The sequence below is a fragment of the Equus caballus genome, chromosome 26 (genome assembly GCF_041296265.1).
Source record: "Equus caballus isolate H_3958 breed thoroughbred chromosome 26, TB-T2T, whole genome shotgun sequence".
Lineage (NCBI taxonomy): Eukaryota > Metazoa > Chordata > Mammalia > Perissodactyla > Equidae > Equus > Equus caballus.
In genome coordinates, this window is record NC_091709.1 from 33,677,297 (window position 1) to 33,695,552 (window position 18,256).

At 39.5% G+C, this 18,256-nt stretch overlaps 1 protein-coding gene across 17 annotated transcripts in view; it reads right to left on the minus strand.

Moving 5' to 3' along the window:
* Positions 1–18,256, minus strand: part of GRIK1 (glutamate ionotropic receptor kainate type subunit 1) — a 357,358-nt gene that overhangs the window by 88,223 nt on the left and 250,879 nt on the right. For 12 of the 17 annotated variants that reach the window (XR_011433072.1, XR_011433070.1, XR_011433071.1 and 9 more), the window contains exons 5-7: positions 14,025–14,078; positions 10,888–11,061; positions 2,137–2,280 (exon numbers count right to left, since the gene is read on the minus strand). Coding sequence is in view for 12 of the 17 variants with exons in the window: in XM_023629990.2 (XP_023485758.1) it covers positions 2,137–2,280; positions 10,888–11,061; positions 14,025–14,078 (372 nt within the window). In the remaining 5 variants the exon portion in view is untranslated. The remainder of the gene's footprint in view (positions 1–2,136; positions 2,281–10,887; positions 11,062–14,024; positions 14,079–18,256) is intronic. The other 5 variants (XM_070252686.1, XM_070252692.1, XM_070252690.1 and 2 more) reach the window with 2 other exon arrangements.

Genomic DNA, 18,256 nt, shown 5'->3' on the forward strand with positions numbered 1-18,256 from the left:
AATTAGGTACTCATTGAAGGAAACATCTGTATTTTTTCACTTCCACATGTTTTAGTTTGTCTCAGAATTCCCTCATTGCCAGTCCTTCAATAAGCTGAGGCTTTGATCCTGGTTACCCACAATCCCATCTTCTCTGCAGGTACCTACGCCCTATAGAAGGTAGCATATGGCATCATGGCGCAGGACACAAAGGAAGGATGAGCACATTGGTGATAAAGGTTTCTAATGCATCCACTCTCTTCCTTCCACCGCCCAACTGTGGAGCCTAAGAATGGAGGAATTTGCTCTTTGGAGTAAATGAATGCAAAGCTCTTCTTTGCTTTCAATGTGTTCCCTTGTCCTGGGGCTCATTATTTCTTTAAACATGTCTAAATGTGGCTTGGTAATTTCACCTTCTTATGCAACTTAAGTACAAGCAAAAAGGTGCTTGGGGTGCTCTGAGTGTTTGATCTCAAGCTTTCATGTGGCCTCTTGCCTCTCCTTGCACTGGTGTGAGATAAAAGGAAACCAGCTGTTTTCTTGTTAAAGATCAAGGTGATCAGGATGGAGATTCAGGACATAACCGTGATCGCTGCCAGGACAGGAGAGGCTGTGTGATGTTTTTCTATTAGGCACAGTATGTCAGATTTATGTAGCTGTCAGAAAGGGTATTTCATTTCATGCCTATTTGTGACTTCTTTGTTGTTGTTGTCAGTTTTAAATTCTTGGCATCATCCTCAGTAAACCGAATGAGGCCGTTACTAGTGGTCCGTTCCAATGGTAAAACAATAGCTAATATTTCAGATTCTTACTATGTTGCTGTATTCTTCACAAGTGTTAACCTTACTCTTTATCCTAACCCAACCCAAGCAGCAAAATTTAAGGAGGCACTCCCTTTCAGTCTCCTGCAAGTGCAGGATTCAAACCTGAGAGTGAGGGCTTCCTTAAATCATGTGCTCAGGGCATTCCTTTGATGCTTGCCACTCCCTAGACCCAGCCTTGCAAATGGCCTTGCTTTGGAGTCTGGGTAGTGTTAACCTTCAGCCATCCTGCCTCTCTGGTCCTCACCCTTATGGATCAAGGTCAGCTTTCAGTGGAGAAGTAGATTGAATGGCCAAAGAAAAGGTCTGCAGGTGCTGAAGAGACCAGCAGAGATAGAGTCCAAAGTAAGTATCTTTCTTTAGGATGTCTCCCTTGCTCTTGGCTGGCATTCTTCTCTTGTGCTATGTCTCCTGCCATTCTTCTCTTTTATGGCTTTGTCTCACCCCAACCTTCTCCAGTACAAAGAAGAATAAAGATACTCTTCACTTGAGAGGTAAATTTCTGCATCCCTTAGAGACAACAGAGCCGCATCACAGAGTATATGACAGGGTGTATGTTCAGTCAGGCCTGGCTGCTCCCATGTGCCTTATTTCATCTTGGCAAGTCCAGACACACTCTGAGGTGCATGTTGAGATCAAATATAATCCAGGGATACATATCTATAAGGAATCTCAGGATCTTAAAACAGGGTCTGGTGAAGAGAAGCCAAATTACCTTAGGGAAAAAGAAAGGGTGGGGGGTAGTCCAGGATCCCAGGGCGATAGTGAAGAACTTTCCTCCCTCAAAAACCCTCTACCCTTGAAAATCCTTTAGTACACTGGGTAGGTTTTGAATGGGACCGGACTTTTCCAGTTTGCTGACAAACGGCAAAATATCTGTATGTCGGAGGACAAAGATGTCCTTCCATTTAGTCCTGCACAACCTGGGAATTAGGAAACCACTGGGTTTATGGGCTGACAAAGTGAGAACTGTATCTGGTACTCTTCAGTGATGGACCAACCCACTCCTTGACTCAATGACCCTGGAATAAGCACCTATGGGATCTTATGAACATGGGTGGAGGGTCAGCAGCAGTTGAGGCCATCACTGAAATGAAGGAAGGTGAGTGTTATGATCTGGTAGCTTCTTTAAACTTCTCAAAAATACACTGGAAAATTCCTGGCAGTTCTTCTACATAAACTTTTAACAGTGAAATCCCAGCAGACTGGTTGACGATGGCTTCTCTTCCTTTATAGACATCATACCAACAAAGCTATATGGGAAGATCACATTAAATGAACAGTCAAACAGCAATAAGCCAAAGGAAGAACTGTGCTGTGAGTGAGCAGCACTTGCCTCTTTGATCAGGTTCATGAATCTGGGTCCAAGGCGCCATGGCTTGTGTCGATGGCACTGTAGGGAACTGACAGTCAGCTGGGCAGCCCGGTGGGAGGCAATGGCCACCATGTACACGGCGTCGTACATCAGAGCTGCTTCTGTCTGTGGAGGAAAACACACACCACATCTTCAATTCCACCTTTGCTTATCTTCCTTTACCTGCATAATCATTCTGTCTGCTTCCTTATTTCCTATTTGTCTGATCTCAACTGCCATTTATTCTCCAGCTGAACAGTTTTCATTCTCCAATAGCTATTTTTCTCTAAAATAATACCTCCTACTCCACAGTAAATTGGAGTCGTAGCTTTGCTTTGTTTTGAATTCTTTAAAAAAAGCAACTCAGATCAGTCGCAAAAGACTTGATTCAGGGAACAAATATTTTTGGAGTGTCTTCTATGTTAAGCATAGTGTTAAGATCAACTGCATTGAGTTAGAAGCTACTAAAGCTCGCTATTTCAATATCAGACTGTTTCTCAGTATTTATATCTATTTATATATCTATTTACTTGTTTCTATTTGGTAGAAAGAAACTGACGCAAGTAAAACTAACAGGTAATTTCCAGATAAGGATACTTGTGTTGGTCACTTCCATTTACCAGAGTCAAGAAGGTTGTAGACATGGAATCAAATTCAACAGCAAGAATCTGGGAAAGACTCTGGGATAGACTCTCTGAGAACAGACTTGTGTAACTTGCTCAGAATATGCCTGTCCTTGTCAATATTTGCTTTCCTGATGGAGATTTTAAGTTTTCATTCATTTTTGGGGCTGGGCTTCTCATTCTTCTCTTCCTCATGAAATTTCTCTTACTTGCAAAATTTCACAGAAAATTTCCAGCATTTTATAAAATATACTGCCCTGTGGTTTTCTTTAAGGATAAAGTCTTATAATATCTTCATATTTTACTTGAGGGTTTTCATCGCAACTTCAAATACATGAGCTCATTTGAAATTCTCAACAACCTCTCAAAATAAGCAGAACAGATAGATAAAATGATTTATTATGTAGGAAAACTGACCTCCAAACAACATATTGATTTTTGTAGGGTCATACATATAGCTGGTAATTGGTAGAGTTAAATCTGGAATCTGGATCATAGCATGAAGATTATCATGTGATTTTCTGAAATTAGTTGATTCACTCAACATTTACTATGCATTTATTGAGCATGTCTTAATGGGGATGGAAAGACAAGATAAGTGTTACTACATCTTGCGTCCTATCCATCTTTGAGTGCAGAGAATATTTCTACTTTGAATCTTTATTACCTTATGCACTCTTTATCATTGCATTTTCCATGTGTATTTATAGTCACATCTGTTTCTCAATAAGAATGTGGGTTTCTTGAGGGCAGAAGCTGCTCAACTTCATTCTTTAGAGGCTAGCACAGTTACTGACACATAAAAGTTGTTTAATAAATATTTACTGAAGGAATTAATGTTATTTCATGCCTTAAGATAGAATACATTTTTGTGAGAACTGTATAATCTCAAGGTTTTAAGATGTATTTCTAAGATAAATCATTTCACTCATATTTATGTGATCAACATATAGAAGTTAACTTGGTAATGGTGGTAGTGGTGATTGTTAAAGCTTAAAAATGTTTTGATCATTTCAATTCAAAACTGACATCATCCATTGTATGTACCAGAAAACTGGAGCTCAGGGAAATTGAGTGACTGACTAGTCCAAGGCCACTCTGCTAATCAGCTGCATGGCCAGGGTTTGAATTCATGACTGTCTGATTCTAACGCTTATGTTCTTCGCTACTCTGCTATACTAATATGGTGTAATTGAAGGAGAGTGATCCGTTGGCAGAATGATACTTTTTGAAATGCGATCAATAATAATAGCTGACTTTTATTGGGCTCTTATCATATTCAGGTGCTGTTCTAAATATGTTCCAAATTCTTGACCGTAACCTTTATTCTTTCATGGATAAAGAAATGATGAGGTAAAATGGCTCCCCCAAACTCGCAGTGGGAAAGCCAAGATTCAAACCCAGCAAGCTGGTGCTAGGTTTTATGCTCTCAGCCATGAAGCAGAACTGCCTCTAAAGCAAGTATTCATCTGATGATTTAATAATTACAATAGCTCAATAATGGTTAATATTCATTGACAATTTACTACATGTCAGGCACTCTAAGCATTTTACACATGTTGTCTCCTTTAATTACTGCAACTAAATCTTTGAAATAGGTATTGTTCCCATTTTACAGACAGAGAAACTGAGGCTTAGAGAAATAACTTTAGGAAATAACTTTAATAACTTGCCTAAAGTTATATAGCCAGTAAGGCAAGAAATGAGGACTCGTGCTCAAGATATAAACTTAGAATTCAGAGCTTACGCACTTAGTCACTATGCTATGGGGACCTGGACCTTTTTAGCAGTAGAATCTACTTTTTTATGAATTTGTATGTGTAGTCACTAACTGACTGATTGATTTGATAAAGTGTCAGAAGTGGGATTCCAAGGGTCTAACTTTTCCATAAGCTTAGCTTAGAAAGGATTTTGACTTCCTTTGTCAAGCCTGCTTCTACACTGAGCTGGGTAATAACACAGTTCAGAACTACAGGCCGGATCAATGATTTCCAAATTCAAAGAAGAAAACAGTCTATCCTAAAATTATGCTTCCCCTTGACATACAGTGTTTTCTTAGATGGAGGGGACAGTTACTCTATTTTATAGCACTAATAAACTACCACTGAATTTCCTCTTCTTTTTGGTTTTGTGCTGGAGGCCTGCTTCCTGAACAGCAACTCAAGTCATTTTAGGTAAATGTAAAAGAAATTGGCCTGTATTGCAAATTTTATTCTTCCAGATGTGCTTATGTTTGCATTTTATTTATATCTAAAGCCTGGATAAAACCACATTGCTCATTGTACCCAAGAGAATCATTTTACTACAACATGGATCATGAAATAAGCACATGGAAAGCCAGCTTCTCTCCAATACACGGTGTTTTGGTTATTACAACAATGCACAGTAAAGGGTTAACTCAGTGGGCTCAGGGTGCTCAAACTCTGCACATTCCAAGGAAAGGACTGGCCTTTGACTGGCTCCTGGGAGATGACTTCTGAATCCTTGGAATATCCTCCTGATTGGAGTGTTTTTACATCCCTCAGGCCTTGGGCGATGCTAGACAGTTTATGCTACCAATGGGATTTATGGTGAATGTCTATTTTTGTTCCTCTGGGGCCCTGGGTCATGCTATATCAACTTGACCTCTGGAATGGCTGAAGACTGAGTGACTAAGGTCAGCTATGTGGGTGCTCTATGCCTACGTGACCGACTACCAGTAAAAACCCTGGACACCAAGGCTTGAGGGAGCTTAGCTGGTTGGCAACACTTCATAAATGCTTTCATATGTCTTTACTACAAGAATGAAGCACTGCCAATGCAGCCGTCCTGGGAGAGGACCACCAGAAGCTCATGCATGGCTTCTTCTGGACATTGCCCTTTGCAGCTTTTTCCTTTGCTGATTTTAATCTGTATCCTTTTGCTATAATAAACCATAACTGTGAGTATAACAGCTCTTCTGATTTCCGTGGCTCCTTCTTCCAAATCGTCAAACCTGAATGTGGTCTTGGGGGCCCCAACACAATCCAATGAGATGCTACCTCATCTAAGGATGAGGACTAACAAAACAGGATGGCATATAGAGTCCCCACACTTTGCTGTCTGCCTGGTATGTAACTGTTGTTGGAAAAAGCTAGAGGGGATTGAGGTGCTGAAGGGATACCTAATCTTGGGGGAGCAAATGGGCAAAAAGTATAGATTTCCCATCTTCTCCGCAAATTTAGAAACATTCACTAACTGGATATGGATAGACAAAGCTGTTTTCTAGGAGGGAAGTACTCCCAAATAACACTCTTTCCCCCTCATTTCCTGAGCTTCCTCTCACACTTGGTGTAAACAGTTTCCTCTATTAAAATCCAAATATCTCACCCACAGCATTGAGCTAACAGAAATTTGCCTCTTGGTATGAATTAGCTAGCTTCCCTTGTGGGAGTGGATGCTACTGAGGGATCCAAAGTGGTGGAAGAGGCAGTGAGCATCCGAGGCATCCAGGATGCTGGGAAGAGCAAACTGCAAGTGAACAGGGGTTTGGACACTGGCTGGGGAAGGTAGCAAAGCTATTAGCACATACTCACAATCTAGAAATTCAGTAATTCAGACAGCAACTCCAGCAGGTCCTACAAGACCTGGTACAGAGGTTGGCATATTGTGAATCTCAATGAACAATTGCCAGATTTTGAGAGACAATGAGGAATTGTTAAAAGAGGACTATACGTGGAGCTGGAAAATATAACTGGGTGATTCCACGGGCCACACAAGGTCACATAGGTCCCTAATAAGGGACCATCTTGGGCTCCATGTGCAAACCAAATAATATGTCTCTTGTAAACAAATGGGTTCTGCCTTATTCAAGGCAGAATAAAGATTCTGCCTTGGTATTTCTGAATGTCTTTTGTTTCTCCTTTATTGACTACAAATTGGCAAAACAGTAGGTACCATCTAATAAATTCAATTCTATGTCCTGGAGGCTTGGTGTATGCTATCTAATTTAATTTGTAGCCTAACACTGGAAGTATTATTATACAGATTTACAGATGAGCAAGCAGTCTCAGAGAAGATAAATAACTCACTCAGGTTATTTAGTTATTCAGCAGACAGAGCAAGGACTTAACTCTAGGCTTTCTTCATCTGGAAAGATCTTCCTTTTTCCACTGAATCCTGTTTCCTATTCTCTTTCATCACCAGAGTAGCAGTGGACACTCAAGGTGGACACTCAAAGATCTTCCCTGTGGATCATGATTATCGGAAACGCTCACATGCAAGATAAAGCTACTGATATAACTTCACATTGTGAATGTGCTTGAAGAACTGAGAAAGCAGATGACAGATCGCCGTTGTGTTATTTTTGTGTGTTTGGCATATTGGGTCATACACAATTTTGGTTCACAATTAGAGAAGAATCTTTCTGAGAATGGGCCACCTCAATATCCAGCCTATCCCAAAGCCAGTAGATTGAATCAGTCCAAATGTCGAGAGATATTTAAACATGGTGAATAGAAATGAAATAAATTTTATAAAATCACTCCAAATTTCTGTTGAGTTAATTAACACTTTGGTTGACAAACCTATTTCTTTTTTTAATTTCAAGATGTTTTTAAATAACGAGTTTCACTACTTTTGAGCTCTATTGACTCAGTAACAGTTCTCTTAATTAAGTCAATTTTAACCCTATTTTTAAAGTTAATATTTTTTTTGCATTAATTAAATCTATGGCTCTTAAGTCTAGAGTCAAAATTTTTCCACTTGGAGATGACTTCTTACTTTCAGATTGGGATGTGTTTTGACATATATAATATTATTTGAATATATTTTTAGTGTATGAAGTTCTAAGAAATTCTTAATAGTTGAAAATATTAAATAGAAGCATAAATAAGTAGATGGGAAGTAAAGTACGTGGGTTTTAAAAACATTCCTATATGATATATTCATACAGGCATCTGTATATGTGTAGCACACACAAAAATATGAGTATACATGGCTACAGGGAAATTCACCTTGGCAAATAGCAGGATAATGCATATGATTTTGGAGAAAGCAATTCTACTATAGTAACGGCATTACTTAAACATTAATAGCAGTTATTCCATGGTTAATTTTTGAAATAATATTTTACTCCTTTAGAATAATCTCTATTTTCACTAATCACACCTATTTCTTATTTACAGAAGCTGTCTTCGGACTTTTACGGAACTATTGCAGGGCTATATGCATATTTTTCATTTAATATCTTGAGTCTTAGTAGAAGCTCAATTCATACGTATTTAGTACATTAATTCCTTTATTAAATACATCTTTAATATGTAGGTCTGCTTTGCGCTAGGCCTTTTCTAGTGCTGGGGATAGAGCAGAGCACAAATAGACAAAGTCTGTCTTTATGGAGTTTATATTCTTGTAAGGGAAGGCACTGGACAAACAAATTAAAATATAACATATTGGATCATAAAGGCTACAGTGTAAAGTAAGCAGGAAGGGCCGGCTGGTGGTGTAGTGGTTAAATTCACGCGCTCTGCTTCAGCATCCGGGGTTTGCCAGTTTGGATCCCACTTGTCAAGCCAAGCCATCCTGTGGCAGGCATTCTACATACGGAAAAGTGGAAGACAGGCACAGATGTTAGCTCAGGGCCAACCTTCCTCAGCAAAAAGAGGAGGATTGGCGGCGGATGTTAGCTCAGGGCTAATCTTCCTCCAAAAAAAAAAAAGTAAGCAGGTTAGAGGACAGAGAATGACAGGGAGGGGGCTCCTATTTAGGCAGAACCTTCATAGAAGTCCTCTCTGGTGAAGTGGCATTTGAGCAAACCTATATAGGGGAAGATTCTCGGCATTGGGAGCAACAAATGCTAGAGATTCACGAATAAACGCAATGTAGGACCTGAAATATGTAGACCCAGTGGAATTGAAAGCACAGAGCTTTTTATCTTTAAGGCAGAGAAGAAAGAGTTTGACTACAGAGGCAACTTGAGAACAAAGCTTTGCTAGCACTAGGCCCAGGCTTGGGGACTTGGGTGTGCTCTCTGGACTCAGCTATCAAGCCATTGGATGCCCTTTTACTTTCCCTTTAAACCTTCTGTGACTTCATTTCTACATCCCCAAATTAGCCACTCTCCTAGAAGCAGGAAGGCAACAGTGAACTGCAAAGTGACTCTTTGGGTAAATAAAGGTCAGCATTACGCTTCACAGAATCAGTGTCAAAGCTGTATCTGCACGACTATGGGATCCAACTGCTAGTAGGCACTGCATTCCACCACATTATTTTGACTAGTACCGACATGACCTGATAGAGCCACTTTCCCTGCTTTTAGCACCCTCATGAACCACACTCTTCTGTTCTGATAAATCCCCCCCTTTTTTATGGTTTATAACAATAATAATAAGAACAATAAAAACAGTGCAGAGAAATCCCTCTCTTAGGTGAGATGACAGTAATAAACTTTAGGTAGAGCGAGACTTCTTCTATTCTTTGGGACTTGGCTGTGCTATGATGCTTCCTGCCTAGGCAGCAGTCCTGGGAGGGCAACAACATGCCTCGTGCTCAGCTTGGTGTGGTGTGAATTGCATGGCTCTATCTCCTTCGTTCAGTCGTTTGCCTCATCTCAGTCACTATGGACAAACTATTCTGTCAGTTCGGTATAATTTCACACAACAGACACTTTCTTTGGTGAACTAAGCCATACAAGAGGTGAGTATTTAATGTTTGGTGTGACTCCACAATCTGTGTTAACAATGCTCCAAGCTGTAACTCTTTAACTGGGCCATACAAGGGGAGGTAAAAATGATTTGAGATCTCGTCCTGTGACAGAAATTTTGTTGGAAGGTGGTGGGGGTTGGGGTCACAGTGGGCAGAGGATTTTGAACCATATTTGAACTCAATGGAATTATGAATCCAAGAGAAAGAAGAGAAAAACCAACAAATTAGCAAATTTCTCTCTCTTTTTAGCTTTCTCCCCTCCCTTTCAGAAGTCTGGTGTTTCCTTGGATATTCTCTACTTGTTCTTGTTCAAAAAAATGTTTCAAATCACCCCAAGGCTCATTTGGACCAAAATGCTTTCCATCATTATGTCTCAGATCAGTTGGTATATTTTAAGAGTCATTTTAGGTTTAAAAAACAGTCAAGGACCTTGAACATGGAATCATCCGGAACCACTTAATTCACTCATTTATTTCTTCTTTTCATTTGTTCCTTGAAAAAAAGAGGTAGAAAGAGAAAAGAAATCCCAAGTTCATTTCTCTGCGAGATGATACCTTTCAGGTATCGGTAAATTGCATCTTAAGAGCAACAGTGCTTCTCCCCGTGATGGGAACAGAGAATGAAATACTATGCCAATTTAAAATGCTATTACCTACATGCTTTTGCAGTAGCTTTCCCCTTAGATGACACTGTTCCTACATAGAAAGCTTTTTTTTTTTTGTATTTCCTGCTATTTTCTTCATCTCACAGGGAGCTTCATTAGAGAAATAAAGCGAGAGTAGGTGCATTTGACAAAAAAGACAAATGATGTCAGCGAGAAGCTCTCTGATGAGACAGTTTGCAATTTATCTGTTCAAGAGAGTCCCTCTCTCCTGTCAGGGGGCAGGCTTGGCATTTGCTTCAAGAGCGACATATGGCTGGTATGAAGCACTGTCAATGTCTGCAAAGGTGTGCCTGTACATCTCCAGGACACCAAGAACATGAACGCACCCACTGTAGGTACATCTGGCATTTTTCCACGTGTGCTCCTGTTTGCTGAGACATGGCAGAAGCGAGGAAGGCAAACTGGTTCTGCATAACTTTCATAGGCAGCATGTTCCTCCTCCTTCCCTCCCTCCTTCTTAAGGCCACATTCCCAGCAGTAAAACTCTCTCCACTTGCCCTTGCTTTGGTTTCTGCTTTGTCTCCATTTGAGTGACGGTGGTGGCTACTCTTGTTCACATTTTTATCTGAACAAGTATAGTGAGGAAGCTGAAAATAGCAGTTTTTGAGAGTAGTCATGCACAAGCTGTCAAAATACCTAAAAAGCTTACTCCTTCTTCCCACAGAGAAGTCAAGGCATAGGTTATAACATTTTTTCTCACACTATAGAAGGCATATAAGACTTTTAACTTAACCCCTAAGGAATTCAAACATTATTTTAAATGACTATTTTAAAACTACTTACTGTCATCATGCCATCCAAGAGGCCAGTCTCGGGCCTGGGTGGAGCCTGTAATCTCTCCATGGACCACTTCTCAATGATGGATGACACGTGAGGGTTGTCAATATTAAGCAGCCGAAACCCAGTCATATTTACGCCACTGTACCTATAGAGTTCCAGATCTAAAGCAAATAAGTCCTGTGCAGTATTAAAAATGATAAAAGTAGAAAGGAGTTAACATTTTCAATGCTTTTCATGCAAAAGAGAATTAATGATTGCAGAAGCAACAAATAGATTAAACAAAAATGGCAGCCAGCATCGCATCATTTCTATAAAAGATCATTTCTCGTTTTTCATTTGCATTTTGCTTGAGAAACTCTAAGGCAGTAAGCAGTTTTCATTGCCATCCATTTTTTGCAATACTGTTAAGAGTTTAGATAAATAAGAAGAGGAATTTGACTGCCAATAACTAGTACACTCTTGAGCACAGAATATGACATTTGAGAAGCTAGAGAATTCTTTTCCTAGTATACAGTCTTTGGGGAATTGGAAGCAATCTTTGTGTCCATTTGGTTAAATGCTTTTGTTTTTTTGGATGAGGAAACTGAGGGTCTGAGTGGTGTTGCAATTGGCCCCAGAGTGATCCATTAGTCAGTGGCAGTACCACCCTTCTCCATCACATTTTGCCGTCTCAGTCTGCCCCAGGAGGTGAAATTTGGAAATTGCATATGTATTTGACAGGAAGATCAGTCCAAGCAGGAAAAAATACCATTCCCTGGATCACTGAAAATAACTCTTGTCCCATACAATGAGGGCGTGAAGAATGCTTAGTAGACACAAGCTCAGAATAAGAACCGCAGTGTTCTCTTCAGAGAACAAACTGGAACATATGGTTGTGTGGACGTGTGTATCTTAAGAATAGAACTTGTTCCACTTCAGACAATGTTTTAGGAAAAAGGCTTTAACCCACCACAGTGTATTTTCCCTTACAGATGAGGCTGGGTGTAAATCAGAAGTTTATGTTGATTCACATGAAAAATGTGATCATTTCAACTTTTTTCTTATATATAAAGGTTAGACTCTAAAATATATGGTTAAAAATATATAACACATTTAAGAATATAATAAATTTTCAAAATAACTTTGAACAAGAAAAAAAACTTCCATAAAAATTTTCTAACAATGGAACTGCTTTATGAAAGTGCAATACAAGATAGTACCTTCTCAGTGACGATAGTGGTTATTAAAGAGGCGTAGCTTCAGAAACACTCCATGATTTGTATTTGCAGAAGATGCATACAAATTCTTTCTTTTGAATAACTCCTCTCTACATTTCTACCCTTTCCCAAGATAACTTTGATTAGACTGCAGACTTATAAGAGCATAGCTCTGTGTTCCAAGCTCAGTATCAGAAAAAAAGTCTTGCCTTTTAAAGTATTATATATTTTTTCCCTTGCAGAGCGTAACTAATTTTCTTTTTTCTCTAAGTTTTGTTAATACTCCTGGGCAAGAAAGGCAAGGATATAAAAGCAAAGTGGAGCAAACTGTAGATAAAACCTAAGGAAAATTCTTAAAGAAGCGAATTTAAAGAATAAGATCCAAGAAAGAACAATTCCTTTAGTACATTCAATGAATAAAAGGAAACTTATTCAAGCTATAGAAGGTCAGACAGAAACTTCCAGAATGCATATTGAATCCCTCATGGATTCAACAGTACATAAATACAATGTCCTAAAATGAATACATTAAACGTGTAAAATTACGTTAGCCTTCAAATTGAGGTTTTTGTGCAATCGAGAATGTGCAGAATCCAAGGTGTGATTTTCAATATCCCTTTGTGAGTGAAGGATGAGGAAAGTAAGGGGATGAGGGCAACCTGTCTATCCCTCAAGGGTCTCCTTTGAAGACCAGCCTTCTTAGGTTTGATTGTTCATATTCTTTCTCAAGTTTCTCCAAAACCAGCTCTAAAGGGTGTGTACAGCTGGAGATGGTAGAAAGTTCTGAGGCAGATGGCCATAACACCTTGTGAATACCCAGGTGTTCATGGCGATGGGGGAAGGCCAGTATCTGTGAGCAGAGTAAGACACTTTTCAGTTCTCAAGTTTTCCCTTCACTGTTCTGATAGGGGACCCAATCGAGATGTCAACAAGGGAGGGAAACTTCTGCCCTGTTGCATATTGTCTCACCCCAAGCTCAGGAGCAGTAATGATTTTGCCAAATGCCCCAAGGCATTTGTGTCTTGATGTCTCTGCAGCCCTGCATGCTCTTAGAGAAACATGAGTTAGGAATGGAATTCACCATTTCGATCGGTAGTATGTACATAACAGCTGCCTGGTCCTTGTTCCAAATTCTTTCATTTCCCTTACTCACCAGCCTACCTTGCCAGTTTTGTTTGGTAAAATGGTATTTTTACTGAGGCTTCTGGAATCTTGGTAGATTTTAGGCAACACACCTTTACAGATTAGAAAAAGAGGTTGCTTCTGTGTTTTCAACTTAGGTAAGAAACATGGAGTATGTGTGTGTGTATGGGGGGGGTGGTATTGTGTACGTGTGATTGATTTTTGAAAGTGATCGAATGAGAGCTATCACATCATTTTGATGTTTTAAATACCCTAAATCATTCTCCCTTAATCTGACAGTCCCTCAAAATTTAAGGCATTGTAGTTTCTTTAGAATTTCTCAAGCTTAGAGCCATGATTTTTCTCATGGTACAACATGTTCAATGTGCAAAGCGTGTTCTAAGCTCCTCTTCTTGACAGTCTTCCAAACACCTGACAGGTGACCCCTGCCTAACCCAGCTATCTACGGGACACAGGCGGGTAAACCACATCAGATCAAAGAATGCCACAGTACACTTCAGTGTGCCTTCTAATGTATATATAAAATGTAGATGATGGTTCTTTATGAATAGTTTGCACTTTGACAGCTTCTATTTAATGGAAGTTTCATTTTAATCCCTTTCTGGATGCACATGCATTGATGCTAGTTAAAAAAAGAAAGACAGAAACCTGCTGTTCAGCATTTCTGGATTTAGAGGATACTTAGGAACGTAAGGCAAATCTCCATGACAATATCCTGCCTTTGACACTGGTGGGGATGACTTTAAAATAACTGGAGATGTTTCCTATGGTGTGGAATGCATTTCTACTGGATGTGCTTACCAGGGTTGTGAAAAAGTAGTGGTAGTACTCAGTCATCATGCCCATGAACAGAATCTGCAAAAGATAAAGAATCAGAAAGAGAATTATATAAGAAATAGAGAGTTAGTAGGGTGATTGAAATAGTTTGGGAAAATAGAACAGGAAGAGGCTTTGGAAATCCATAGACAGCAGATCAGAACCCTGAGACGAATGAGTGGCTGATGTGGGGCCAGGATGGAGGCCACTGAGCTCCATCCAATGCTCTTTCATTTTACTATGTTTGACTTGCATCAAAGTAATTGGTTGGATGACCAAGTTGGAAAATAGTTTATGCTCAACAAATTTTGTTTTTGGAGCTCTCCATAACGGCATAGGGTTTTGCCTCCCCCACTGCCTGGTTTTCTGAGTAATCCCAAGCTTAGACACATATTCCATAGACCCCCTTAGCTTTGGTACTTAAACCACAATGCCTCAGAGTAGAACTCATTAAGTGTTGAATTGGCAATGTTGGCATGTAGATATATTTAAATGAGGATTTATCAATGAGTATATCTGTTAAACCTTTCTCTCTTTCTCTTTCCCATCTCATTCCACAGAACAAGCAGGGGAAAGAGGATTGGCTTATAGATGGAAAGATGGGACCGCTCCTAGACAAATTTTACACTGCCTCTTAATTCTGATTCTTAGTTACTGTCTTGGGATCTTGATAGTTCCAGACATTCTGTGTGTATTGTTTTTACTTGGTGGGGAAGAGGAGAAAAAGTAGGTGGACAGAAAGGACAAGAGAGATTATTAAACTGCGATCCTACTTTTGGATTCTTGGAAATGATGTCCACTGAGAAGAAAAAGTTGCAGATGGTTTGGAGGTAAGCTATTGTTTCTAAATCTTCCAAATCGAGAGTATGACCCTCCTTGGGACAGGTCCCAAAGAGGACTATTTGGGTGCTGATTTTTGGTCTTTGTACAGAAATGAAGGGAGAAAACTCAGAAATCAAGTTTCCAAGGCCATTTTCCCCACAATTCTGATAAACTCTGGATGCAAATGAGAATCCCCTCTGGTTTTAAAATCAGATATTCTTAGACTCTATTACAGAGATGTTCTGAATTAGAATTTCTGAGAGTGGAGCCTGGGTTTCTGTAATTCACAGCAATGGTTGAGAATCACTGCTGTATGGAAAACATGTCCATTTGCATTTAAGAAAAAGACTTTCATAACTTCAGTTGAAGAGATGGATTGAGAAGTCTCAGGAAAGGCAACAGGAGGAACCAGAGGTCCTGGAAGGTGCCTCAAATATGTAATCTAGAATGATTTCACATGAAAGGGGATAAAGAATGAAGAGGGTATTCGGTGACAGCACATAACATACAGGAGCACCAGTCTGACACTTCTTCTGCCCTTTCTGCTAATATGGAAACCAGAGGAATATTTAGTGAAATTGTAATGTCATGAAGGTAAGACAAATGACAGGAAACTCTCTCTGTGAATCATAAGCCCACAGCATGTAAGTCACTCCTATGGTGATAACAAGACCAGGCACACAAAAAGATTTTAAAAAGGGTGGAATTGCTTTAGGGCCATCAATAACGTTTAAAGCCATGCATGGGGAGGACTTGTTAACCAGTCTCTTATATCACTGGGGCATAAAAAGCTAACCTGCCGGGGTGAGTCAAGAATCCAATTTTTCACTTCAGTCTTTAGATAGTGTAATTGCAGTCAAGACTGCCTCTTGAAAGGGAATGGGGCAAGTTTTACATCAAGATATAGACCTGGACACTGACGTTTAAAATACTGTTTCTGGAACTGAAAAAGAAGCACAAAGGCTGAGAATTCAGCTTTCACTTGCATGACTTTTCTTTTTAAACTTCATTATGGAGGGTTTTGATCACCAACTGAGGGCAAAGGCTTTTGTTGTTGTTGGTAGCAAACATTCAAATAATTATTTTTATTATCACTTTTTTATAACTCCTGGAGGCAAATATTCATTTGGTATGCCTCTTCTTTAATGTTATAAAAGAGTTAAGAAGATACAGTGAATAAACAGATAACAGGCCTGACTTTATTGTAGAAAGAACCTTTGGGCCCTCCAAGTACACTTTTTATTCAGCATATTAAAAATTCCCCATTCTTGGGGTTGGCGCTGTGGCCAAGTGGTTAAGTGCGCGCTCCACTGCAGGCGGCCCAGTGTTTCATCAGTTCGAATCCTGGGCGCCGACATGGCACTGCTCATCAAACCATGCTGAGGCAGCGGCCCACATACCACAACTAGAAGAACCCACTACTAAGAATATACAACTATGTACCAGGCGGCTTTGGGGAGAAAAAGGAAAAAATAAAATCTTAAAAAAAAGAATTCCCCATTCTTGACTTTCCTCTCTAGTGCCTGGGTCAGTGTCTTCTGATTCTTCTCTTGAATTTCCTAGAAATGGAAATTAAGAAACAAGTATAGTCATGGGTCATTGACCTGTCAACTTTGTGGACTCTCTAGGGCCCAGGTGAATGAGAAACTTCTAGATAAGAATAAAAGCAATAGCACCAAAGGCGGTGCTTTTTAAATAATTGTCCTTATAATGGTCTGCAGACTGGTTGTGGCTGGCAACACTGTCATCTAATAGTGGTATACTTTATAAATAAAAATATTGCCTTTACATGATGATTTTCTCTCTGCATGTTGGTATTTCAACCAAAAGTCATTAAGGTATTAAGAAAATGTCACATCAAGATAAATGTCAGTTTTTCAAATAAAAAGTATAAGCATGATATGGAGAGTTTCCTCATAGTTACTTGCAAAACTGACCTTTTCTTAAGAAACACTACCTTCTTTGAATTTTGATACCGTCTTTGGCTGCTGCGCTGACCAGCTGGTGCTGACCTAGGCAGTGTACACGCTCTACTAAGGCAGAAACTAGTTTGGGCTCCATTTAAATCATTTTTAATGGAACAAAAGCATCACATGACACACACTAATATGTAATAAATGCAGCTGTCAAGACTATTTGTATTGATGGCATAGTCCCCTTCATTGCTTCTACTAATATATTCTTTTAAGAATGCTTGTTTTCTAACAGAATTATTCTTATTAAATAACCCTTTGACATCATATTGCTTTAGAGCGATAGACAGTAAAAAACTTCAGCCCTTTCAATAACATTGTGTATTTATAATAGGGATGGTGTTGAGTATCTACTACTCTTCTTGACTTTTGGAAGTCCTATGTGTGGACGTTGTTAGTGACATTATCAATTTCCCAATTTGAAGGGCACATGATAAGATTGCATTTCTTGGCCCCTTATGCTTGGGTCAGGCCATACTCTGGTTTTGGCTGAGGAGATGGGAAAAATGCTGACATATGTCACCCTCCAGAGATCTCACTCCCCTTGCATGGTTGTTAGTGCCAAAAGAAGCATTTTCCTTCTGAATAAATATAACTTTCTGTTGCATGAATACTTCAAGTTATGTAAGTGCTCTTATTTCTGACTATGTTTTGATTGCTAAGGAGGTTAGGGTCAAAATTGTGGGTTCTCTCTTAGTGATTAGTCAGAACATAAGATATGTATTCTACACATGCTGTCATTCAGCTTTGTGTGTGGTTTTTTTTTTTTTTTTTTTTTTTTTACCTAATATTCCCCTTTGTACCATCTCCTTTCCTCATTTAAAAAGACTTAGTACATTGTTTTAAATGCATTTTGCTAGGTTTCTTCAATTCTTTGTAGAACAAAGATATAATGAATAAATAAGTAATTATGGTTGGGAGAAACAATAATTTTCTCCCATAAAGAGAAGTGAACTATTCAGATCTGATGTAGCTGGGTTGGGTTAGAGTAATAAAAACGTCCTCTCAACAAGACACAATTCATAGTTAACCATACGCCTATATCCCTGCAGAATCAATTGTAAGAACTGAAAAGAGACTGTGATGGTTAATTTCATGTGTCAACTTGACTGGGCCAAGGGGTGCTCAGGTTAGACATAATTTCCAGGCGTGTCTGTAAAGGTGTTTCAGAATCACAATCAGTGAACTCAGTAAAGCAGAGGGCCCTCCTCAATGTGGAAGGTATTATCTAATCCACTGAGGGGCTGAATAGAACAAAATGGCAGAGGAAGGAGGAATTCACCCCTTTATCTTCCTGCCTGACTGGCTGATCTGTACATCAGTCTTCTCCCGCCCTTGAACTGAGACTTTCACCATCGGTTCTCCCGGTTCTCAGGCCTTCAGACTCGGACTGGACCTAAACCACCAGCTTTCCTGGGTCTC